Raw genomic sequence first — 26,626 nt, 5'->3', positions numbered from 1 at the left:
TTCTCGACAAGAGGGTCGGTTGCAATTTTCGGTTCACATGCCTCCTAGATAAAAATATCTATGTCAACTTGATGGGCATAATTTGTCATAGACACGAAATGCAACAAATATTTATAAAAGAGAATATACCACATCCGAATCATAAACCCGACGAGGGCCGACGGGGACGGATATCAAAACCATGCCACTATGTATAACAAACAACGTAACGCTAAGAAAATTATACAAGTAACTATCTAAATCACACAAACATGTTTTTTAAAGGATAAGGACAAGAGGCTCGCCAAGGTGGTGCCGGCGAAGGGACGGTGCGGGCGATCGACGGTGGTTAGGACGGGACGGGAAGGTGCTACCTCTTGAGCACTGCATTGGTTTTCCCTTGAAGAGGAAAGGGTGATGTAGTAAAGTAGCGTAAGTATTTCCCTCAGTTTTTGAGAACCAAGGTATCAATCCAGTAGGAGGCCACGCCCAAGTCCCTTGCACCTACACAAACAAATAAAAACCTCGCAACCAACGCAATAAAGGGGTTGTCAATCCCTTCACGGTCACTTACGAAAGTGAGATCTGATAGATATGATAAGATAATATTTTTGGTATTTTATGATAAAGAATAAAAATAAATATTGCAAAATAAACGGTGCCAGAAATAACTTGTTGACGGGAGATTAATATGATGGAAAATAGACCCGGGGGCCGTAGGTTTCACTAGTGGCTTCTCTCAAGAGCATAAGTATTACGGTGGGTGAACAAATTACTGTTGAGCAATTGATAGAATTGAGCATAGTTATGAGAATATCTAGGTATGATCATGTATATAGGCATCACGTCCGCGACAAGAAGACCGACTCCTGACTGCATCTACTACTATTACTCCACACATCGACCGCTATCCAGCATGCATCTAGAGTATTAAGTTCAAAAGAACAGAGTAACGCTTTAAGTAAGATGACATGATGTAGAGGGATAAACTCATGCAATATGATATAAACCCCATCTTGTTATCCTCGATGGCAACAATACAATACGTGCCTTGCTGCCCCTACTGTCACTGGGAAAGGACACCACAAGATTGAACCCAAAGCTAAGCACTTCTCCCATTGCAAGAAAGATCAATCTAGTAGGCCAAACCAAACTGATAATTCGAAGAGACTTGCAAAGATAACCAATCATACATAAAAGAATTCAGAGGAGATTCGAATATTGTTCATAGAGAAACTTGATCATAAACCCACAATTCATCGGTCTCAACAAACACACCGCAAAAGAAGATTACATTGAATAGATCTCCATGAGAATCGTGGAGAACTTTGTATTGAGATCCAAAAAGAGAGAAGAAGCCATCTAGCTAATAACTATGGACCCGAAGGTCTGAGGTAAACTACTCACACATCATCGAAGAGGCTTTGGTGTTGATGTAGAAGCCCTCTGTGATCAATGCCCCCTCCGGCAGGACGCCGGAAAAGGCCCCAAGATGGGATCTCACGGGTACAGAAGGTTGCGGCGGTGGAATTAGGTTTTCGTGGATGCTTCTATTGGTTTGGGGGTACGTAGGTATATATAGGAGGAAGAAGTACGTCAGTGGAGCAACATGGGCCCCACGAGGGTGGAGGGCGCGCCCGGGGGGTAGGCGCGCCCCCTACCTCGTGCCCTCCTGGTTGATGTCTTGACGTAGGGTCCAAGTCCTCTGGATCACGTTTGTTCCGAAAATCACGTTCCCAAAGGTTTCATTCCGTTTGGACTCCGTTTGATACTCTTTTTCTGCGAAACTCTGAAATAGGCAAAAAAACAGCAATTTGGGCTGGGCCTCCGGTTAATAGGTTAGTCCCAAAAATAATATAAAAGTGTATAACAAAGCCCATTAATCATCCAAAACAGAATATAATATAGCATGAAGCAATCAAAAATTATAGATACGTTGGAGACGTATCAAGCATCCCCAAGCTTAATTCCTGCTCGTCCTCGAGTAGGTAAATGATAAAAAACAGAATTTTTGATGCAGAATGCTACTTGGCATAAATTTTTTAATGTAACCCTCTTAATTGTGGTATGAATATTCAGATCAGAAAGATTCAAGATAAACGTTTGATATTGACATAAAAGCAATAATACTTCAAGCATACTTACTAAGCAGTTATGTCTTCTCAAAATAACATGGCCAAAGAAAGTTCATCCCTACAAAATCATATAGTTTATTCATGCTCCATCTTCGTCACACAAGAATGCTCTCATCATGCACAACCCCGCTGACAAGCCAAGCAATTGTTTCATACTTTAGTAATCTCAAACTTCTTCAACCTTCACGCAATACATGAGCGTGAGCCATGGATATAGCACTATGGGTGGAATAGAATATAATGATGGGGGTTATGTGGAGAAGACAAAAAAGGAGAAAGTCTCACATCAACGCGGCTAATCAACGGGCTATGGAGATGCCCATCGATTGATGTCAATGTAAGGAGTAGGGATTGCCATGCAACGGATGCACTAGAGCTATAAATGCATGAAAGCTCAACAAAAGAAAGTAAGTGGGTGTGCATCCAACTTGCTTGCTCACGAAGACCTAGGGCATTTGAGGAAGCCCGTTGTTGGAATATACAAGCCAAGTTCTATAATGAAAAATTCCCACTAGTATATGAAAGTGAAAAAACAAGAGACTCTCTATCATGAAAATCATGGTGCTACTTTGAAGCACAAGTGCGGAAAAAGGATAGTAGCATTGTCCCTTTTTATTTTCTTTTTTTTGGGCCTTCTTTTTTTTGCCTTTCTTCTTTTTTTTGGGACAATGCTCTATGAATGATCATCATCACACTTCTATTTATTTACAACTCAATGATTACAACTCGATACTAGAACAAAGTATGACTCTATATGAATTCCTCCAGCGGTATACCGGGATAACAATGAATCAAGAGTGACGTGTATGAAAAATTATGAACAGTGGCTTTGCCACAAATACGATGTCAACTACATGATCATGCAAAGCAATATGACAATGATGAACGTGTCATGATAAACGGAACGGTGGAAAGTTGCATGTCAATATATCTCGGAATGGCTATGGAAATGCCATAATAGGTAGGTATGATGGCTGTTTTGAGGAAGATATAAAGAGGTTTATGTGTGAAAGAGTGTATCATATCACGGGGTTTGGATGCACCGGCGAAGTTTGCCCCAACTCTCAATGTGAGAAAGGGCAATGCACGGTACCGAAGAGGGTAGCAATGATGGAAGGGTAAGAGTACGTATAATCCATGGACTCAACATTAGTCATAAAGAACTCACATACTTATTGCAAAAATCTACAAGTCATCAAAAACCAAGCACTACGCGCATGCTCCTAGGGGGATAGATTGGTAGGAAAAGACCATCGCTCGTCACCGACCGCCACTCATAAGGAAGACAATCAAAGAATACCTCATGTTTCAAATTTGTTACATAACGTTTACCATACGTGCATACTACAGGACTTGCAAACTTCAACACAAGTATTTCTCAATTTCACAACTACTCAAATAGCACAACTTTAATATCACTACCTCCATATCTCAAAACAATCATCAATCATCAAACTTCTCTTAGTATTCAGCACACTCATAAGAAAGTTTTTTACTAGTTTTGAATACTTAGCATTTTAGGATTAATTTCCCAATTTAAGCAAATTACCATGCTGTTTAAGACTCTCAAAATAATATAAGTGAAGCATGAGAGAATAATAGTTTCTATAAAACAAAACCACCGCCGTGCTCTAAAAGATATAAGTGAAGCACTAGAGCAAAAACTATATAGCTCCAAAGATATAAGTGAAGCACATAGAGTATTCTAATAAATTCCGAATCATGTGTGTCTCTCTCAAAAGGTGTGTACAGCAAAGATGATTGTGGTAAACTAAAAAGCAAAGACTCAAATCATACAAGACGTTCCAAGCAAAACACATATCATGTGGTGAATAAAAATATAGCTCCAAGTAAAGTTACCGATGGAAGTAGACGAAAGAGGGGATGCCTTCCGGGGCATCCCCAAGTTTGGCTTTTTGGTGTCCTTCTATTATCTTGGGGTGCCATGGGAATCCCCAAGCTTAGGCTCTTGCCACTCCTTGTTCCATAATCCATCAAATCTTTTACCCAAAACTTGAAAACTTGACAACACAAAACTTAACAGAAAATCTTGTGAGCTCTGTTAGCGAAAGAAAACAAAACACCACTTCAAGGTACTGTAATGAACTCATTCTTTATTTATATTGGTGTTAAACCTACTGTATTCCAACTTCTCTATGGTTTATAAACTATTTTACTAGACATAGATTCATCAAAATAAGCAAACAACACACGAAGAAAGAATCTGTCAAAAACAGAACAATCTGTAGTAATCTGTAACTAACGCAAACTTCTGGAACTCAAAAAATTTAGCAAAAATAGGACGACCTAGAAATTTTTTTTATTGATCAGCAGCAATTGGAATCAATATTTTATCACGTTCTGATGATTTTTAACAATTGTTTTCGTGAACAGAAAGTTTCTGGAATTTTCAGCAAGATCAAATAACTATCATCCAAGAAGATCCTATAGGTTTAACTTGGCACAAACACTAATTAAAACATAAAAACACATCTAACCAGAGGCTAGATCAAAGATTTATTCCTAAACAGAAGCAAAAAAAACTAAAAATAAAATTGGGTTGCCTCCCAACAAGCGCTATCGTTTAACGCCCCTAGCTAGGCATAAAAGCAAGGATAGATCTAGGTATTGCCATCTTTGGTAGGCAATCCATAAGTGGCTCTCATAATAGATTCATATGGTAATTTTATTTTCTTTCTAGGAAAGTGTTCCATGCCTTTCTGTAATGGAAATTGGAATCTAATATTCCCTTCCTTCATATCAATAATTGCACCAATCGTTCTAAGGAAAGGTCTACCAAGAATAATAGGACATGAAGGATTGCAATCTATATCAAGAACAATAAAATCTATGGGCACATAGTTCCTATTTGTAACAATAAGAACATCATTGATTCTTCCCATAGGTTTCTTGATGGTGGAATCCGCAAGGTGCAAGTTTAAAGAGCAATCCTCAAAATCACGGAAACCTAGCAAATCACATAAAGTTTTTGGAATCGTGGAAACACTAGCACCCAAATCACACAAAGCATAGCATTCATGATCTTTAATTTTAATTTTAATAGTAGGTTCCCACTCATCATAAAGTTTTCTAGGGATAGAAACTTCCAACTCAAGTTTTTCTTCATAAGATTGCATCAAAGCATCAACGATATGTTTAGTAAAAGCTTTATTTTGACTATAAACATGAGGAGAATTTAGCACAGATTGCAACAAGGAAATACCATCTATCAAAGAGCAATTATCATAATTAAATTCCTTGAAATCCAAAATAGTGGGTTCATTAATATCTAGAGTTTTGATCTCTGCAATCCCACTTTTACCAATTTTAGCATCAAGATGTAGCAACTCCGAATATTTGGAACGCCTTCTAGGTAAAGGTGGATCATATTCAGTCCCATCATTATCAAGATTCATATTGGAAAACAAAGATTTAATAGGGGACACATCAATAACTTTTAGATCTTCATCTTGATTTTCATAGAAATTAGAAGAACACGTTTTCACAAAGCAATCTTTCTTAGCACGCATCCTAGCGGTTCTTTCTTTGCACTCATAAATGGAAATTCTCATGGCTTTGAGAGACTCATTGATATCATGCTTAGGTGGAATAGATCTAAGTTTCAAAGAATCAACTTCAAGAGAAATTCTATCAACGTTCCTAGCCAATTCATCAACTTTAAGCAATTTTTCTTCAAGCAAAGCATTGAAATTCTTTTGCGAATTCATAAATTCTTTAACACTAGTCTCAAATTCAGAGGGCATCTTATTATAATTTCCATAATAATTGTTGTAGGAATTACCATAATTATTGGAGGAATTACTATGATACGGCCTAGGATTAAAGTTTCCTCTATACGCGTCCAAAATTATTCCTACCAACAAAATTCACATCCATAGATTCGTTATTATTCTCAATCAAAGTAGACAAAGGCATATCATTAGGATCAGAAGAAACACTTTTATTAGCAAATAATTTCATAAGTTCATCCATCTTTCCACTCAAACATTAATTTCTTCTATCGCATGCACTTTCTTATTAGTAGATCTTTCAGTGTGCCATTGAGAATAATTAACCATAATATTATCTAGGAGTTTAGTAGCTTCTCCTAAAGTGATTTCCATAAAAGTACCTCCCGCAGCTGAATCTAAAAGATTTCTAGAAGCAAAATTCAATCCGGCATAAAATTTTTGTATAATCATCCAAAGATTTAAACCATGTGTAGGGCAATTATGTATCATCAATTTCATCCTCTCCCAAGCTTGTGCAACATTTTCAGGATCAAGTTGCTTAAAATTCATAATATCGTTTCTAAGAGAGATGATCTTAGCGGGAGGAAAATACTTAGAGATAAAAGCATCTTTGCACTTATTCCAAGAATCAATACTATTTTTAGGCAAAGACAAAAACCAAGCTTTAGCATGATCTCTAAGCGAAAAAGGGAATAGCTTCAATTAAACAATATCATTGTCCACATCTTTCTTCTTTTGCATATCACACAAATCAACGAAGCTATTTAGATGGGTAGCGGCATCTTCACTAGGAAGGCCGGCGAATTGATCTTTCATGACAAGATTCAACAAAGCAGCATTAATTTCACAAGATTCAGTATCGGCAAGAGGAGCAATCGGAGTGCTAAGAAAATCATTGTTGTTGATATTGGTAAAGTCACACAATTTAGTATTATCTTGAGCCATCGTGACAAGCAAGCAATCCAACACACGAGCAAACAAGAAGCAAGCGTAAAAGAGACAAACGGAAAAGAGAGGGCGAATAAAACGGCAAGGGTGAAGTGGGGGAGAGGAAAACGAGAGGCAAATGGCAAATAATGTAATGCGGGAGATAAGAGTTTGTGATGGGTACTTGGTATGTTGACTTTTGCGTAGACTCCCTGGCAACGGCGCCAGAAATCCTTCTTGCTACCTCTTGACCACTGCGTTGGTTTTCCCTTGAAGAGGAAATGGTGATGCATTAAAGTAGCATAAGTATTTCCCTCAGTTTTTGAGAACCAAGGTATCAATCCAGTAGGAGGCCACGCCCAAGTCCCTCGCACCTACACAAACAAATAAAAACCTTGTAACCAACGCAATAAAGGGGTTGTCAATCCCTTCGCGGTCACTTACGAAAGTGAGATCTGATAGATATGATAAGATAATATTTTTGGTATTTTTATGATAAAGATTAAAAGTAAAGATTGCAAAATAAACGGTGCCAGAAATAACTTGTTGACGGGAGATTAATATGATGGAAAATAGACCCGGGGGCCATAGGTTTCACTAGTGGCTTCTCTCAACAGCATAAATATTACGGTGGGTGAACAAATTACTGTTGAGCAATTGATAGAATTCAGCATAGTTATGAGAATATCTAGGTATGATCATGTATATAGGCATCACGTCCGCGACAAGTAGACCGACTCCTGACTGCATCTACTACTATTACTCCACACATCGACCGCTATCCAGCATGCATCTAGAGTATTAAGTTCAAAAGAACAGAGTAACGCTTTAAGTAAGATGGCATGATGTAGAGGGATAAACTCATGCAATATGATATAAACCCCATCTTGTTATCCTCGATGGCAACAATACAATACGTGCCTTGCTGCCCCTACTGTCACTGGGAAAGGACACCACAAGATTGAACCCAAAGCTAAGCACTTCTCCCATTGCAAGAAAGATCAATCTAGTAGGCCAAACCAAACTGATAATTCGAAGAGACTTGCAAAGATAACCAATCATACATAAAAGAATTCAGATGAGATTCAAATATTGTTCATAGATAAACTTGATCATAAACCCACAATTCATCGGTCTCAACAAACACACCGCAAAAGAAGATTACATCGAATAGATCTCCACGAGAATCATGGAGAACTTTGTATTGAGATCCAAAAAGAGAGAAGAAGCCATCTAGCTAATAACTATGGACCCGAAGGTCTGAGGTAAACTACTCACACATCATCGGAGAGGCTTTGGTGTTGATGTAGAAGCCCTCCGTGATCAATGCCCCCTCCGGCAGGACGCCGGAAAAGGCCCCAAGATGGGTCTCACGGGTACAAAAGGTTGCGGCGGTGGAATTAGGTTTTCGTGGATGCTTCTGTTGGTTTGGGGGTACGTAGGTATATATAGGAGGAAGAAGTACGTCAGTGGAGCAACGTGGGCCCCACGAGGGTGGAGGGCGCGCCCAGGGGGTAGGCGCGCCCCCCTACCTCGTGCCCTCCTGGTTGATGTCTTGACGTAGGGTCCAAGTCCTCTGGATCACGTTTGTTCCGAAAATCACGTTCCCGAAGGTTTCATTCCGTTTGGACTCCGTTTGATATTATTTTTCTGCGAAACTCTGAAATAGGCAAAAAAACAGCAATTTGGGCCTCCGGTTAATAGGTTAGTCCCAAAAATAATATAAAAGTGTATAACAAAGCCCATTAATCATCCAAAACAGAATATAATATAGCATGAAGCAATCAAAAATTATAGATACGTTGGAGACGTATCAGAAGGCACTAAGTAAACCACACGTACATATGAAAACTAAGAAGTTAATTTGAGCTCAAATTGCATATAAATCAAATAAACTACCACATATAATTACTCCCAAACTAAAACCCATAAATCACTATACTTATAGAGCATTGCAAGAGCTAATCTAGCAATGAGAGATGAAAGGACAAAGTTGGTAACCTTTGTGAACACTTGGATGGATGGGGGGCCTTCAAATCTTGACAAATTTTGACAAAAATGAAGGATGAGCTCAAGCAAAGGGGAAGAACAGAGGAGAGGAATGAAATGGGAAAACAGATAGAAATGGGCTCGGGCTCGACGAAGGGTTTATATGGAGGCACATTTAGTCCCGGTTGGTTATACAAACCGGGACTAAAGGTACACCTCTAGTACCGGTTCGTGACACGAACCGGGACTAAATGTGCTCGTGGGGCCCCAGCCTGACACCAGCATGCCACCACCCCTTTAGTCCCGGTTCGTGTCACGAACCGGTACTAGAGGTTTGATAACCCACAAGTATAGGGGATCGCAACAGTTTTCGAGGGTAGAGTATTCAACCCAAATTTATTGATTCGACACAAGGGGAGCCAAAGAATATTCTCAAGTATTAGCAGTTGAGTTGTCAATTCAACCACACCTGGATAACTTATTATCTGCAGCAAAGTATTTAGTAGCAAAGTAGTATGAAAGTAACGGTAACAGTGGCAAAAGTAACAGTAGCAGTTTTGTAGTAATTGTAACAGTGGCAACGGGAAAGTAACTAAGCAAAGATCAATATGTGAAAATCTCGTAGGCAATGGATCATGGATAATTATGTCGGATGCGGTTCATCATGTAATAGTTATAACATAGGGTGACACAGAACTAGCTCCAATTCATCAATGTAATGTGGGCATGTATTCCGAATATAGTCATATGTGCTTATGGAAAAGAACTTGCATGACATCTTTTGTCCTACCCTCCCGTGACAGCGGGGTCCTATTGGAAACTAAGGGATATTAAGGCCTCCTTTTAATAGAGTACCGGACCAAAGCATTAACACATAGTGAATACATGAACTCCTCAAACTACGGTCATCACCGGGAGTGGTCCCGATTATTGTCACTTCGGGGTTGCCGAATCATAACACATAGTAGGTGACTATTGACTTGCAAGATAGGATAAAAAACTCACATATATTCATGAAAACATAATAGGTTCAGATCTGAAATCATGGCACTCGGGCCCTAGTGACAAGCATTAAGCATAGCAAAGTCATAGCAACATCAATCTCAGAACATAGTGGATACTAGGGATCAAACCCTAACAAAACTAACTCGATTACATGATAAATCTCATCCAACCCATCACCGTCTAGCAAGCCTACGATGGAATTACTCACGCACGGCGGTGAGCATCATGAAATTGGTGATGGAGGGTGGTTGATGATGACGACGGCGACGGATTCCCCTCTCCGGAGCCCTGAACGGACTCCAGATCAGCCCTCCTGAGAGAGTTTAGGGCTTGGCGGTGGCTCCATATCGTAAAACGCGATGAATCCTTCTCCCTGATTATTTTCTCCCTGAACGTGAATATATGGAGTTGGAGTTGAGGTCGATGGAGCATCAGGGGGCCCATGAGGCAGGGGGCGCGCCCCCCACCCTCGTGGACAGGGTGTGGGCCCCCTGGTCTTGATTCTTTCGCCAGTATTTTTTATAAATTCCAAAAATATTCTCCGTGAAGTTTCAGGTCATTCCGAGAACTTTTATTTCTGCACAAAAATAACAGCATGGCAATTCTGCTGAAAACAGTGTCAGTCCGGGTTAATTCCATTCAAATCATGCAAGTTAGAGTCCAAAATAAGGGCAAAAGTATTTGGAAAAGTAGATACGATGGAGACGTATCAAGGTTCAACATGAACCGAGACTAATGATGCCAGCTCCCCTAGCCGTTGGAACCGGGACTGATGGTCACATTAGTACCGGTCCGTTTCCAAACCGGGACTAATGGGGCTCACGTAAAGTCGTTTTTCTACTAGTGCAGGTTACATCGATTCGATTCTCCTGTCTAACAAGTAACTAAAAAAGATTTTCACCTGCTTTATAGATAAAGCAACGATCGTTCAAACCGACACATACAACTCGACGCCAGACCAAACACACCCAAGACCGGATACAATGGGCTAAAGGTCAGCTACAACACCCCAAACCACTCAAAGCAAACTACAAGAAAGCCCCACTTGAAGTCATCGGAGCCCTCCACCGTGACAGAGTCATCATAGAGATGAGCCGCGCCCGACGAGCCGAGGACTCCCAGACGGCGCCTTCAGAAAGGTAACAACGCCGGAGCGCTGCCACCACCCGATCCAAAGGTTCAAGGTTTTCACCCGGAGCAAGACGAGGGACAGAGGGTCACCGCGAATTATGTGATATTACGATCTGAATTGATTGGAATGATTCTACAATTACAATTAGTAGAATGTGCTTATCGTTATGATAAAACGATTCGTGATTGAACCGTATTGCCATTATAATTCCGATCCAATTCAAAATCGTGATTCGGACAACCTTGTTGCAGACCATAGAGGGTAACACTGCCAAGACGGCAGCTCGCTCTGCTCTGCTGACACCTCGTCTGGCAATGCATCTCCTCCATCCTCGCTCACCGCCGGCAGTCTTGTGGGGTGCAATAGTGGCGGCTCCAGCAACATCGGCGGGGTGCCACATGGACCAACGTGTCCTCCTCCAGGCCAGGACAGCACCAAATCGTTTGATGTGCAGCTCGATCGCCATTCAAAAGCCAACGGCTATAATATGCTCTAACGGCTACCCGTCCAATCGATCGTACCGCCCCGGCAACCGTCAAAAGCAACTCAGATCAGATTCGCGCCAACGTCCCCACCCAGGCCTGCACCAACGTACTACGTGACCCCCCTCCTGCCATTCTTGGCAACACAAGCTCTATATAACCGACGAGGGAAGAGTCCAACACTCCAAACACAAACATCACGAGATCAACACCGACGAATCGTAACGTACGCGCACAATGGCCACGCTGCGTTTCGGCTGCGTCCTCCTCGCTGCCCTGGCCGCGCTCCTCGCCGCGGCGGCCGGCGGCGACCCGGGGAAGATCGGGGTGTGCCACGGCCGCGTGGGCGGCAACCTCCCCGCGCCGGAGGCGGCCGCGGCGCTGCTGAGGAGTAACGGGATCACCAAGGCGCGGCTCTTCCTCCCCGACCCGGCCGTGCTCCCGGCCTTCGCCGCGGCCGGCATCGACCTCACGGTCGGCGTGCCCAACGAGAACCTCACCTTCCTCTCCGCGGCCGGGCCCGAGGGCGCGCTCCAGTGGCTGCGGTCCAACGGACTCGCTGCGGGCCCCGTTGCCGGCCGGCTCCGCTACCTCGCCGTCGGCAACGAGGTGCTCTACAACAACCAGTTCTACGCGCCGCACCTGGTGCCGGCCATGCGGAACCTGCACGCCGCACTGGCCTCCCTGGGGCTCGACGGCGCCGTCAAGGTCTCCTCCGCGCACGCCTCGTCAGTGCTCGCGTCCTCCTACCCGCCCTCGGCCGGCGCGTTCGACGCCGCCCAGATGGACGTGCTCCGGCCCATGCTGCGGCTCCTGGCCGACACCGGCGCGCCATTCATGCTCAACGCCTACCCGTTCATCAGCCACGTGGGCGACCCGGCCAACGTGCCGCTCGCCTACGCGCTCGGCGCCTCCGACGAGCCCGTGGTGCGCGACGGCGCGCTGGCGTACGCGGGCCTGTTCGACGCGACGGTGGACGCGGTGGTGGCGGCGCTCGAGCGGGAGGGCTTCGGCGGCGTGCCCGTGGCGGTGACCGAGACCGGGTGGCCCACCGCGGGGCACCCGGCCGCGACGCCGGAGAACGCGGCGGCGTACAACGGGAGGATGGCGGAGCGGGCGGCGCGGGGCGTCGGCACGCCGCGCCGGCCAGGGGCGCCCGTGGAGGTTTTCCTGTTCGACCTCTACGACGAGGACGGCAAGACCGGCGCCGAGTTCGAGCGTCACTTCGGCATCTTCAGGGCCGACGGCGTCAAGGCCTACAACATCAACTTTGCTTAGTACTAGTAGAGCTGCTTGTATGGAGATGATCTGCACGTTGTTGATCTGTGGATCAACTGGCCGATATGCTAGCGTGATCTGTCCATGTATCTCCCGTTATGTTAATTTCTACGACTTGAACTTTATGATTTCATATGCATTCTCCTGTTGATCATGATCTCACAATGCTGAAGAAACTTACACTGAATCCTCACTGTTCATTCTAAAAAATGTTGTTCTCTATAACTCTTTAGTACTATGTTGCAACGCCCTGGCTGGTACAGCACCATCTTAGGGAAATTACTCAGAGGACACTACTTTGACTAAGTCCATCTATGTTGTCACAACATAGCTGATCTCAAGTCCGAGTGAAGGAGGAGGATTGTGATAGGCTTGACGAGCCAACGTTAAAACTCAGTCACTGCTTGACGAGCCAACGTCAAAACTTAGCCACTCTTATGAAGATGAAACGCAGGGGCGGTGGTACCTCAGAAGGATACCTTTCGAAATTTGGGGTCAATGCTACATAAGGATGTCGATATCAATGAAGATGTGAGCCATCGAATCAAAACCGGATGGATGAAGTGCCGCCAACCTTCTGACATTATTTGTGACAAGAGAGTGCCGTAAAAGTTAAAAGGAAAGGAAGGTTCTATAGGACGGCGATTTGTGCTGTGGCAGAGAGTGTTAGCCGACTAAAATGCAACATGTTCAATAATTAGGTGCAACGAAGATGCGCATGTTATGATAAATCCGAAATGATGATATACATAATAGAGTTGGGGTAGAACCGATTGAAGAAAAACTTCATTTGAGATGGTTTGGGTACATACAGCACATGCCTTTAAAAGTTCCAGTGGTCAAGGTATACTATGCTAATAATGAGAAGAGAGGTTAAGGTAGACCAAACTTAGACCAAACTTGATATAAGAAACGTCCCTAAAAAGATAACTGAAGGACTGGTATAACACCACAGACCTAGCCATGGAGAGGGCGCATGAAAGTTGGCTATCCACACCAAAACCATGAGTTTGTCTCGACATCTTACGGGTTTCAGCTCTAGTGTACCCCTAACTTGTTTGGGACTAAAGCGTTTATTTTAGTTGTTGACACTACATAGACTGTGAAGAGTATTTGCTACAGCATGCAAGTAGAAACAAATCTTCAGTTCTTGCAGTATAAATCGTTTTTTTAGCTTATATGCCATGTGCCAGCACACGAGTTTTCATGGTCAGTGAGTACAACATAACACTGTCTAAACCTTTGGTGCTGCTGTGCTAGAATCACAATGGTTTCATGGTTCTTGAGTACAGCACAACACCATCTATAGCAATCTCTCCGCCGGTCTTCTGGACTGTCACGAAACAGGTTCAAATTTGCAGATGCAGTCGTATATGTTTCCGTTGAAAAGCTTCTCTGCCAACCTCTGGTTCTTCACCATCGCAAGCTGCACATATAGTCAGTTTGGTAAGCTCAGGATTGAGTACAATATAACACTGTCTAAAGCTTCAGCGCGATGCTCTTGTTAGCTCGACGATATTTACAGAGTGGATATAAATCTCCAGCAGAGCGCAGTGCAAAGATGGTTCACTTGAATAGTAGCACTAGAGTCAAGTTATACTGCCATTTAGTATGAGCACAAGGATCAAGTTTGTCATCATACATCAAACAAATCAGCACTGTAGAAAAGAAGTACCTTCAGAGCGTCACACTTGAAACGGGCATTCAGGTTGGTATGCAGTGACCGCCCCATGCCCTCTAAGATCAACTGCATAACATTCATAGCCAAAACCAACAAATGAAACAACTCTCCAGTTGATTATTGCACAAAAGAAAATACATTCAGCTCAAAGAGCTACATACAAAGCCTTCTTACCAGATCAGCGTCCTTGGCAGCAGCTGCAAGCTCCGAGCTAACCTGCCGGAAGTCAATGCATGGACTGCCACATCCATTCTCCACGACCATTAGTGGCACCGACGCCGGTTCATCCTTGGTATCACCTTGGATGCCAGCCATAGCATCGACTATCAGTCCGCCTGCTTCTGCAGCTTTCCGAAGGATACCACAGTGCTGCGACACATAACAACCAATAAAGCAGAAGCCAGATGCATCAGTAGATAAAACAGCTAGGATGGCCAAGGAGAACAAAATTTCCGTTCACTTTGTACCTTTGCAGCTTCAGCTACAATTTCTGGAAGTTCATTAGCCGTAATATCGTTCAAAGCCGGCAACGAATTTGCAACCAGAACTACCTGCAGAATCAGTATTTGGTTACCAGCTTATGCTGAGTGTCTGAGTAGCAGTTGAAAGAGTAATCATTGAATGGTTATTTCACAACGTTGCTGAAACTGCGAAAGTCATCTTTCTATCAGTTCCGGCATTCAGTCTTTCAGTCTGGGTGATGCAAATAAAATAAAATTTCCAGATCTGGCACTCAGTCCATATTTTCCATTAAGGACAACACTACAGCATGCAAATTACACACTATAGCATGCAATATACTGCTTGTCCCCGGCCCATGATTCAATCTCTTGAAACAGCAGGACGTTTGTTCTTTTCAATTCAAACTATAATGTGGGGCAAACCTAGCAAAATGTGTTCTTATTTTCATACTCTCAATTTATACCTCAACTCCACGGCGTAGAAATTCTCGTGCTAAAGGAAGCATTCCAAGGACCACATCAGCACCTGCATTATCAACCGAAATAAGTGCTCTTTTGTATGGCTGATCTTTCTTAAGCATTCTGCTTTTGAACGTATCAAAGTCATCAATCTGAAACAAAAGATACCATCATTACGATTATCTGGTCATGTATTAGTATAACTCGTAAAATATAATTTGGGTAACTCATGCATTGCAATAACATTTGAATTTGAGACTTGGAATACTTGCCCGCCAAGGACGTTGCATCTTCTTGCGGCTCATGCGATAAATTTCTATTATAGTTCCTTGGTTGTAAAGGTCCACGCAAGCTTTAGACCCCCAATCAAATATGTTCGCAGCAAGAACACCTTCAATTAGCGCAAGCAATCTATCTTCCTGAAAACATCGAGCAAAAAAATAAAACTTAGACGAATTCATAATTCTAGAGATGAAACTGAGTGTAGATTGCTGAACTACCGGCCAGCAGCATGTGGCCGTCACAGAAGCATGCAAGCAAAAAAATCAATATAAAACTGTTTACCGTGGCACTGGCAGGTGGGGCCAGAACAGATCTGCTTCTCAGTTACACAATGTGTGGCAGTTTATGAAATTGTTATTATTTTTTTTGCTGTGAGATTAACCAAAATTCTCACTTTTTTTTTATCTACGCGCTGTGCCAATGGATAAAGAAGGGAAACATTCTCTCATACCTCATCCATACTATCAAGTTCCATGAGTAGATCAGGTAAAACAGCCAGTGAAGCTTCATTTTCCCTTCATGCAGAAAGCATCAAACAATTTAAGTAGCCAGAGTAGAGATATTTACTGAGAACCATGAAGAGATTATGAACTAACCTTTGCTTGATACTAACATATGCATCGAAAAATTGAAATTCTCTCAAACATTCTTCTCTCAACTCCAACAGGTTGGCTAAACCGAACTTCCCATAAGCAGCAGGCTCCTCAGTCAACCTAAACTTTAACACATAAGGCAACAGAGCGATAACGTGCAATGCAGTTTACACTAGGGCTGTTTGGTCAAAGCCCTAGAGTAAGCTAAGTATGTCAAAAAAACTGGCTAAGTTGTGGCCAAGAAAAATGACACCGCAAGTGTGGCAAGCCATAGTTGTGGCAGCCAAACACCAGTGGCATGCAACTACAATTGTGTACCTTGCCAAATGAGCAGAAAAGGCATGCGCAAACGCATCTCCCCGCCGTTTCGCGTCATCAGTCCCACCTTCACTGGCAACCGCCTGCAAACAGTATGCAGTGTTTAGTCACCGAGATACTTTTCAAGTTTACACGTACACTTAAATTCATTGCTATACCAATTTAACGCCGATAGAACTGTGAATCTAGGAGCTAGCATAGATAACAGAATCACTAGTAATTTAAATGTTAATAGTAGTGGCTCCACGATAATTTAGCTAAGTACCAAGTGTTGAGTCTGTTGTATTGGTCATTTGGTTTTTACCCACCCTTAATTAACTGGGTTGTATTCTTCTTAAGCTTCTGCGTCGATTTTGGAAGAAAAAAAACCATAGTGCTTAACAAGAACAGTGTTTTTAGTGGAATATATATGTGGATGGAGTGCCTGCTTAGTAATTAATTTAAATAGTTAGCATGACTTGGTGGTAACTGGTAAAGTAGAACAATGACATTTTAAACAGGAAATTAATCTTATACTCCCTCCGTCCCAAAATAAGTGTCGCTGATTTAGTACAACTTTGTACTAAATCAGCGACACTTATTTTGGGATGGAGGAAGTAGACATGAAGGCCTATCTCTAAGCCTTAACAGACTTTGCCGGCCTCTCCTTGGACTTGTGGCAATGGCTAGTGGCTACAATGCTGGCCCCCATGACACATGGTTGCAGGCTGACAGACTTATTTATGGACCCAGACAGGTCCCCAGTTATCAATTGACGTATAAATATTCAGATAATCTATTGTTATCACAATGTCATGCAGTGAAACAAAATTTAGATGTATACAGGGAGGATATCTGCGAGAAGTGGAACATACCTTCTCCACAAGATCTGGCAGATGATCTGACAAAATGGTGAACCAGTACCTAGCATGGAAAATCTCAGATACCACCAAAGGAATCATAAGAATGCAGTTCTTATAATGTATTCATAGACAAGGGAAAGGAAAAATACTTGAATTCGTCATGGTCGAGATCGATTGTGTTTGGTTCATACCTGCAGTACAGACTGCATATTACAACATGAACACGATGTATAGTTGCGTTGCACATGATAGCATCTGTTCTTTCACTATCAAGCTTACATACAGTGTCCATACATAACAAGGACTCTACTCCATCAGTGAACAGAAAGGGCGCATGTCGGGGGGGAGGGGGGGAGGATCTTGGTTATATGCTGAAGGGTCACAGTTACTTATTGCCCCATAGATAAAGAAAAATGATTCACAATGTAGTGATTAGTTTTATGTAACTGTAAGCTTTGGAGGCAAGCATCGACTCATAACTTCTCAATTTGTAGGGAAATGGAAGTGGAGCTCCAACTTCCACACTGAATTTGTTATAATAGTTTGACTTCACTTGGTCTTCTTTGGGTCCAAAAAACGGATTCAACTACCTAGCCTGGCCCGAGCCCCTTTGATGTTCCAAAAAAATATTAGACATGGTAGAGATGAGAGATAAATAGTTGTGGCTTACGTCTTTGGGTCTTCCAACAATGGGAAGACATCCAATGAGGGTACAAGATGGAGAACACCAACATTTAGAGCTGCACTTGCATCAGACCGCAAAATGTCACCCTTGGAAGTAGGCCTTTCAAAACCTCCCATGCCTGTCGTAGCAGGAGCTCCCATGGGTACAGGTGCTGTAATCTGAGTACCCTTCTGCACAAACTTCTCCATCCATGATATCTGACAAGTAGAGTTCCATATCAAAATTTATTGATCTTGCAATTCAAAAAGAACGATATTTAATAGCTAAAATGTTGAATAGTTTAAAATTTTAAATGTTAGCCATGTGCCAAAGAATAGAACATGGTGACGACAAAACATGACTCATTCCAGCAGCTATTCTAATAGAGGACAAGGCTGAAGGCTTTGAGTGACTTGTTTGGGGGGTTGGTGCGTGCACATGTGTCTTTAGTTAGATGGAGGTGGTCTCCACAAAAACAGTGTAATATTTGTGAAGCAAAAATTTAATTTCTGGTTCCAGTGTTCTGCCTGAATTCAACAAATCTTACCGACCGTGAAAGAGATTCATATTGTGGGTTTAACTTTAGGTTGGGCAATTTGAAAGACCAGGAAGTCTTTATGTTCTGAAAAGAAAAGGATAAATCTATAGCGGGCATGGTTTGCTTTTTTGTGTGTTTTGTACTACTGGCAAGGTATGCTAATGGGAGATCTCCAGGATGCTTCCCGTGAGAAGCAACTTGACTGCAACAGATTGTGAGTCGCCTGGGTGAAAAACATCAGGGACTTGGGGTGCTGACAGTTGAAGAGGCTGATCAGATTCCAGTGGCGTGACAACATTCTATCCACTGATCAGCTTTCGGTGGCTTAGTTTGACTGAATTAGCTGAGTTGTGAGGCTGACCATTAATTATGTGTAGGGTATGTTTCCAAAGGTTGCAAATCAGTCTAGGTGTGCTGTTGTTAGCATGGATAATCATGTACTCTATTATACTCTATTGTTAATGCAAAAATGAGTAAGGTTCTCCCTCGTAAAAAATCAATAACGATACAGATTGTTATGCTCTGCAGAATAACCAAAACAACATAATCATAAAGATAACGATAATAAGAAATAGATGTCCTTGCCTTCTCGTTGAGATCCCCCAGAGGAGGCCCGTGAATCTTCCCACCAACATATGGAGCACCCATTGGAAAACGCTCAACCAAGTGATGTGCACTCAAGTCATCAAGACCATGCTTCTCGTAACTCATAAACGCGCCAAGTGCTCCTAGAAAACCCTCATGACGCAGAAACATGGCTTTTGCTTCTCCTTTTGACCTTATCAAAACAATAGTGTATGTTTGTTTCAGGAACATACTATTGAAATACAATATGGGGGCAGTATTATTTAATTATTGTCAAAATTAACTACATGTCTACTTTAGTACCGTAACACATCCAAAACTAAAATGATTTCAGGATGTTTACCAGAAATGTACTGCAAAAGAAATGGTGTCCATGGTGTAAGCATGGCCACGAATGAAGAATCCACCAAAAAATATCCTCTTGAGTCCATATCGAAGTGCATTAAGATAGGAGATCTACAAAAGGGAAGAAAATGAGTCCACTAAAATGTGCAATATTGCATGCACTATCATAAACTGGTACTGGACAGTGGACACCCAGTTTCTCCTTAGACCTAGTGTCTAGTATTAAACACAGATGAATTTTGGAGATTTTGGCTATATGTACTTTCTAATGAGATATGTTCAGCCGTAAGCTCCCAGAGAAACCATCGCTGTTAGCTTACAACAACTAACACAAAATATCTGAGTTCACCGAACAGCATGCTAACTGGCAGTCAACCTTTGAGTAACCTAATACATAGTTTATCACTGCCATCTGATATCATATTTTGCAGTGTCAGCTTCTGGGCTCTTTCTGTTTTCAAATCCACAAGTACTAATGAATAATTGCGTACATTTTTACCAATATCGCTAGATAACAAAACAAGCTGAAACTCATTATTTTGTTTCTTTTCACAGAAGAATGCTACTGTTCAGTGTTGGACACTTGGGTTTCTGAATAAATCAAGTAGAACACAGCTCTATGTTCAGATAAGCTTCCAAGCTTCATTGTATGGATCGCTTGCTCAAACTTTTGAAGTCAACAAACGTTGTCAGGTTTGAATCTCTAAATACTTTGAAGCAACAATGTCTGAAGTTCAAAATACTATGTCAATAACTACTCAGCGTTTCTGTATCAACAAGATACCTGGCCAATATTATATGAAATCATCCGTAAGAGGGAGAGTGAAATATCCTCGGGTCTATAATCAGATAGCTCCTTGTTATCTGAAATTGTCTTCCCAAAGCTAGAGGCAATTGTTGACGCCGAAAGGCCAATCTGCAAGACACCATAAGCATTAGTGCATTGCATAACAAGAATGAGGGACTTTGACACGGTACATGTTATCCACTAATACCACTTGCAACTGGAAAATTTCATAATGCATACAAAATCCAATGTGCACATTATGATAATAAAGTGAAACAACTAATAATATTAATAGTTACCTTGGAGTAGTCCAGACCACCATATATATCTCCTACAAGCATGTCAATGGTGCTGTTGTCTCCACGTTGGCTCAGCTCTAGTAACTCGTCAAAACTGAAACAAATTCAAGATTTCAAACTTCTATGGAGGAACACATGATATCGATGAACAGACAAAAATAGCACCTCTTGCACTCTGTCATTAACCTCCCCAATCCCCAGTATGTACCGCCACCAACGTTTGTTCCACTTACTCGTTGAAACTTCCCATGCCCATCAACCTTTGAAGAAGAACAATTAGCAAAGATCCAATGAGGGGAAAAGGGTCAACCTTAAAGTTACCTTGATTATGCTGACACCAGATCCAACATTAACTAGAAGGTAAGGAAACAGATCGTTCTGATCAATTTGCACGTACTCCTTTTGGCCATCCATGTGTGTAAAGGCTTCATGGCGTATAGCCTGGCAAAAAACAAAGTCTTACTAACTTGCACGTAATTTGACTTTCTGAATGCGACCACCCTATGAGATGTGTTCAATAACACTTTAGTGGCACAAATATTTTGAACAATCCATTATAAACACCATGTACAATATGGAATTGCATAGTAGGATGCAGCCAAAATAGTGATATTGCAATTTAGAAATAATGAAAACCTTAAGCAGAAAATTTGCTCCAGCTACAAGACAGTCCATTTCATCTTCCTTCTCAAGACTGACTCCCAATCTTTCCTTAAAAAGATCAGCATACTTGAATGCTCCACCACCTGTTGCCTTTCCAGAAAATATCATAATCAGTAAAAAAGTAGAATTTTAACTTCTAATGTTACATATCATGAAAAGGAAGAGCGGTGCAACATCAAAACTTTCCTTCTATATAGTACGAGTACAACCATTTGCTAATACTTCCGTTCAAAAGTTTATTACTGTGAGAGGAAAGGAAATTTCATAATAATTTACTACTAGACCATCTATGGCGTTATGTGCTAGATGCCTGTTTTCTATTAAAAAAGAAGTGGCATGTGCCGGAACAAATATGGGTCTTATTCACCAAAACCACCAAAACTAACCATTTGTTCAAATTAGGAAGCACACATTGCAAACCAAAATGTCAATCGTCCTGATAACAAGCACTAGGTAACTTTTCACGCATACAAACCAATTTTCAATAAATGTCAATGATGTTATCTCATTAGTTGTTACCTTGATTACAATGTTATCAGGCTGAGCTCCTGAGCGCCATGAAGGTGAATCAACTCCTGCAGCATAAAACTACAACTCAATGCGAGAGCAAGGGGAGATAAAAGTAAAAAAAAAAACAGTAAAACCACATGAAACATAGTGATGGGAGGCTGGGAGCAATTAAGAGATTATAGAATTTAGTTTAAGCTCATGTATATATGCATCAAATTTGACATATGGTACATTTCAAAATGGATAGAATTCAATGAGGAATGCAAGGTAAGAACACGAAACGCACAAACTTGAGCATGACATCAGAATAAAGATATAAAATATGAAACGAACATGTCAGCACATCCAATTAGAAAAAACATAGTACTGAGAAATAAAGAAAAATACACCCAAGCCACCCTCAAAATTATTAGCATGTTATAATAACTTGAATAACTACCAATATATATACTGTCACTATGTTTATAAGAGAGTGTTATTTTCCTTTGTTTTACAACAAAACTATATATCATCCTAACATGATGTGATTATACTGAACAGAATATATGAAAAACCCACAGCGTACAGGATTTGAATTGTTTTCTATCAAAATATCAATGCAGCAATTCGTATTAGAAACGAAGTAGTGCTAAAATTAGCATACCACCCCGGTGTAGTTGTTTGGAAGAAATAAAGTCCAAGCATTCGTTTAGCTTCCCAGTCTCAAACTTGACAAAATGGAGCCTCCCTCCAAGAACCGGGTAACTCCTCCTGGCACCGGTAAATATCTCAAGCCTTCTCTTGGTGGATAGCTTGCGTTTATCCTCGGTGGGCTGATCCGCATGCCGTGAGAAGTACACCAACTTTATAAGAGAGCCTAGAGAGGAAAGCATACAGTTCAGTTGCTAAACAAATAGTATGTAGCTCTCATTCAGACTGATGGCCAGAAAACAATGTGGTGAACAAAAACACAAAAGCCAAATGCAGGCAATTAATGGAAGTAATTAGCAAGAGCACGCATAAGGCTATTTTCACAAGGATCAGTACCAAGTAGCACGACAATCCCAAGTCGGAGAGCCAGCATCAGCCACTTGCATTTCATCTTTCATGCACTATTACGACCCATCTTTAGTTATTTATTTACTGAAAAGTGGAAAACTAGCTAGCATCCTTCTTCATGCGCTGCCTCCACACTCCACAGTAACCACCACACTCAGCACGCTTATGCGGCGAATTTGAGCAGGAGAGGCGCGGAGGCAAGGTCCGTATGACGTACCGCCGATGTCGAGGGCGAGGTGGGAGATGTCGTCGGACTGGTTGGGCAGCAGGATGGTGGGGTTGCGGTCCTCGAGGGTGCCGTGGATGGCGGCGCCGCTGAGGTCGAGCTGCGGGCGCGAGCCGGAGCGGTTCATGGTGGTGGTGGTGGCCGACGAGGCCGCCGGCGCCTTCCCCTTGGCCTCCGCCTCCGCCTCCTCCTCGAGCGTCACGTCCTCGGGGATGCGGGGCTCGCTGCCGCTATTATTGGCCGCCATTCCAGGCCAGTGGATTGGATGTAGGAGGGAGGGGATGGATGAGTGCCGCCACCAACCGCCCACCTGCCTGCCGGCTACTGCTTTGGGGGGATCGAAAATCGCCAAGCAGCGCGGGACAAAACCGGAATCGATCGATCGATCGATCGATCTCAAGGGGAATTCTCGACTCGATTTGTGTGGGGAGCAACGCTGCAGGTTGGGGATGGATCGGGAATCGGCTGGGTCCTCGCTCGCGGCGTGCGTCACTGGGTGCGTGGCTGGGTGGACTCGTGGTCCCGGACTGCGGGCACTATGGCTCGCGTGCAGCCGTGCGCGTGGAAAGTCCAGGGGATCTCGGTGCAAAAAGCACACGGACGCCAGGTCCAACCTGTAAAAAACAGTCTCTAGGTGATGCTCCGCATATCATGTAGGACCAGATATCAGAAAATATAGGTTAATATGATGTAGTAGAATCCGAGGCGGGTGTTTGGAGAAAAAAAATATGGTCTGATACATAAAGCTGAAAATGTTAAAGTGAATAGTAGCAATGCATATGTAGTGAGAGTCCACGTTTTATTCTTTGTAAGAAGGGTGAGCTCTTTTTCCTTAGTCTCGAGGGACACGGATAGGAGCTCACAATCCTTAGAGAGAGAAGTATTAGACTTCACAAGCTTACTTTTATCATTCATCAACTCTTCGCAAGAGTCAATAGCCTCTTTCAAGGAGGCAAGATCTCTAGTATGAACATCAATGTTTGCACCAATTTTTAAGCATAACTCATCATTGCGTGCTTCCTCATATTGGACTTTCCGCTTAAGGATTTCATATTTTTCCTTTTCCTCGGTGACGAGGGTTTCGAGTTCCTTAATGGAAATGGTGTGCTTACTCACCATCTCCATAAGCATACGAAACATAGTGAGCTTCTTTCCTTTAAGGGAGCACATGAACTTATTTAGTTTAGCAAGCATAGGATCATTTATATCATCATCCTCATAACTATCCTCCGCATCAAGATACTCATCACTAGGAGTAGAAGGAGTGAAAAGAGGAGGGTTTGATCGTGGGGTTACCTTGACCTTGTCAGGAGAGTGTTGGTCCTCTCCATCTTCTACCACGGCCTTCGCCATGAGGCACTTGTGAGCGTTGCCCTTGTAGTCCTTCATGTAGTTGTAGGTGACAACATCACCACTCTTGTTGACTAGCCTCAATGTGTTTTGAGAATCTTGAGCAACTCCGGCAACACCACTAACATCATCCGGATCGGATTCTTCTTGAGCAACCATTGCTTTCCCATCTCTCTTCTTGAGCTTGGAGTTCAAAGGATTTGGCAACTTCTTCTTGGGAAAGATCTTGGGAAACCTTGGTTTATTTTCTCTCTTCTCATAAGGGCACTCGTTGGAGAAGTGGTTGGTTTCTTCACTGTTGTAGCATTTTCTTACTTTCTTCTTTTGAAATCTTCCCTTAAATTTTCCCGCGCTAAACTTCTTGACAAAGAGAGCCATGTCTTCATATGAAGGCCCCTCGTCGGATTCACCCTCATCACCATCTTCTTCATCATCATCATCTTCTTCTTCTTCACTTTGCTCATCTTCACACACATGCTTGGCCTTCAATGCAAGATTGATCTTTGATGATGGAGTACCATGCATGGCAAGATATTTTGTAGCATTTGCCTTTGACTCTTAAAATAGTTGGAAAGTGGATATGGTGTCATCTGTAGTCATTTCCTTGAAGGCATGGTGTTGTCTTATGTCCCATACCATTTGATGGTGATATGGAGCAAGAGCATGGAGCAACTTGTCCACAAGGAATCGCTTAGTCATGTTGAATCCATCTTGTGCCTTGTCACACTCACACGACTCAATATCAGCGGTGAGAGTCATGAGACGCTCAAGGAGTTGATTGGGAGTTTCACCTTTTTCCATACAAAAGTTTTGCAATTGCCCCTTGGCAATTTCATATTGAGCACTCCGGAGGGTGGAGGTACCGGTCTTGGATCTTATAATACTTTCCCATAGGTCCTTGGCACTTGTGATGTGTATGAAAGGTCTCATTTGCTTTTCAACCATACCTCTCCTTATACACATGATTGCAGTGTCATTGAGATTCTTGCCATAAATTTCTCTTGGTGTAGGATTCTTTGGATCAACCACATGGTAACCATACTCCAAGATCTCTAGCATCTCATCGTTTCCATATTGAAGATGACCCTGCATAGCAACTCTCCACAAGGCAAAATCGGAAGTGGCATCAAGTAAAGGAGGTTTGCCTTGAAGGTTATATTTAGGTTTCTCAACTTGGGGTCTTGCATAAAGCCAAGGAACACTGGAGTGTTCATTGCTAGGAGGTTGTTGACCAAGTGACGGAGTAGGCACAGTTGGCCTCGAAGCCGCGCCACCCGAAAGTGGTGCAAGCACCGTGGACAATGTGGCTAGTCTCATTTGGACCAAGGCCTCAAGAGAAGCATCATGTTCCTCTTTTTGCTTAGCAAGGGCCCGTTCCAGATCCTCAGAAGTAAAGGACTTGACTTCAGAGGAAGCCTCGCCTTTATCCTTTGGATCTACAACAAAGGGAGTCCCATCGGGGTTCATCTCACTCTAGGGTGGTTAAGCCACAAGAATAGAGCACGAGGCTCTGATACCAATTAAAAGGATCGAGATGGACCTAGAGGGGGGTGAATAGGTACAATTACAAATTTTACTTATGACTTAGCAATTTTAGGCAATAATGCGGAATGTGAAAGTGAACCTAACAATTGCAAGTGTAGTACTAAGTGCTAAGAAAGTAAAGCAAGCATGTAAATAGGCAAACACAATATGATAAACGTAAGTGCTAAGAGACAAGTAACCACAAGTAGAGAGTTAGGGTTAGGAATAACCGCAACTCCGGGAGACGAGTGAAAGAACATGCGGTGCCCCCATGTTTGGTTTGGTAATTGATGACAATCTCTATGGACTAATGGTTGCCTTGAGTTATATTTGAAGGATTTGTCCATAGGCATTTCTTGAAGTCCATGTGTTGGTTTCAAGGAGTTTATGTGGTGACCAAGGTGTTATTAAGGAATTATCCAAAGATTGGTCATGTGAGAGTTGAGCTTATTGCAAGCATGTCTTGAAGAAGAAGATTGTGTGATCATTCATGTTTACCTTCAAGACATCATCCAAATGAAGAGAGTTGGAAAGAGTCAAGGTTGATCAAGACTAAGTCAAGAGTGAATCAAGTTGATCAACACACAAAGCGCACAAGATGTACCGAGAGGGATCAAGCGATCCCATGGTGTGGTGAGCATTGTCAATTACGCTTTGTGTACTAACCCATGATCTTCGTGAGAGTTCTTTGTGGGGTTAGGTTGCGGTGTGCAAGTTCAAGTGAAGCATCATGAAGAGATCAAATGCTTGAAGCTTGCCGTCCATTGTGGTGACAATGGACT

General features: G+C 42.5%; 2 protein-coding genes across 2 annotated transcripts; one reads left to right on the top strand and one right to left on the bottom strand.

Annotated features, from left to right (window-relative positions):
- Positions 1-11,555: 11,555 nt before the first annotated feature.
- Positions 11,556-12,818, top strand: LOC123125245 (glucan endo-1,3-beta-glucosidase, acidic isoform). The gene has a single exon (XM_044545767.1). The coding sequence runs from the start codon at positions 11,639-11,641 to the stop codon at positions 12,677-12,679; it is 1,041 nt and encodes a 346-aa protein (XP_044401702.1). The 5' UTR covers positions 11,556-11,638; the 3' UTR covers positions 12,680-12,818.
- A 991-nt stretch (positions 12,819-13,809) lies between these two features.
- On the bottom strand, positions 13,810-23,504 carry LOC123122308 (pantothenate kinase 2). Its single transcript, XM_044542494.1, has 22 exons — positions 22,962-23,504; positions 22,350-22,562; positions 21,716-21,771; positions 21,170-21,286; positions 20,855-20,974; positions 20,699-20,793; positions 20,534-20,627; positions 20,232-20,363; positions 19,446-19,558; positions 19,103-19,295; positions 17,986-18,197; positions 17,465-17,506; positions 17,328-17,376; positions 16,474-16,556; positions 16,159-16,275; positions 16,014-16,077; positions 15,553-15,699; positions 15,286-15,432; positions 14,828-14,911; positions 14,535-14,729; positions 14,355-14,426; positions 13,810-14,105 (listed from the first exon to the last, which is right to left on the bottom strand). Exons 1-22 carry the CDS (start codon positions 23,215-23,217, stop codon positions 14,016-14,018), a joined length of 2,691 nt encoding a protein of 896 aa, XP_044398429.1. The 5' UTR covers positions 23,218-23,504; the 3' UTR covers positions 13,810-14,015.
- Positions 23,505-26,626: the final 3,122 nt, after the last annotated feature.

The sequence above is a fragment of the Triticum aestivum genome, chromosome 5D (assembly GCF_018294505.1).
Source record: "Triticum aestivum cultivar Chinese Spring chromosome 5D, IWGSC CS RefSeq v2.1, whole genome shotgun sequence".
Classification (NCBI taxonomy): Eukaryota; Viridiplantae; Streptophyta; class Magnoliopsida; order Poales; family Poaceae; genus Triticum; species Triticum aestivum.
This window is presented reverse-complemented; position numbering and strand designations above follow the sequence as displayed.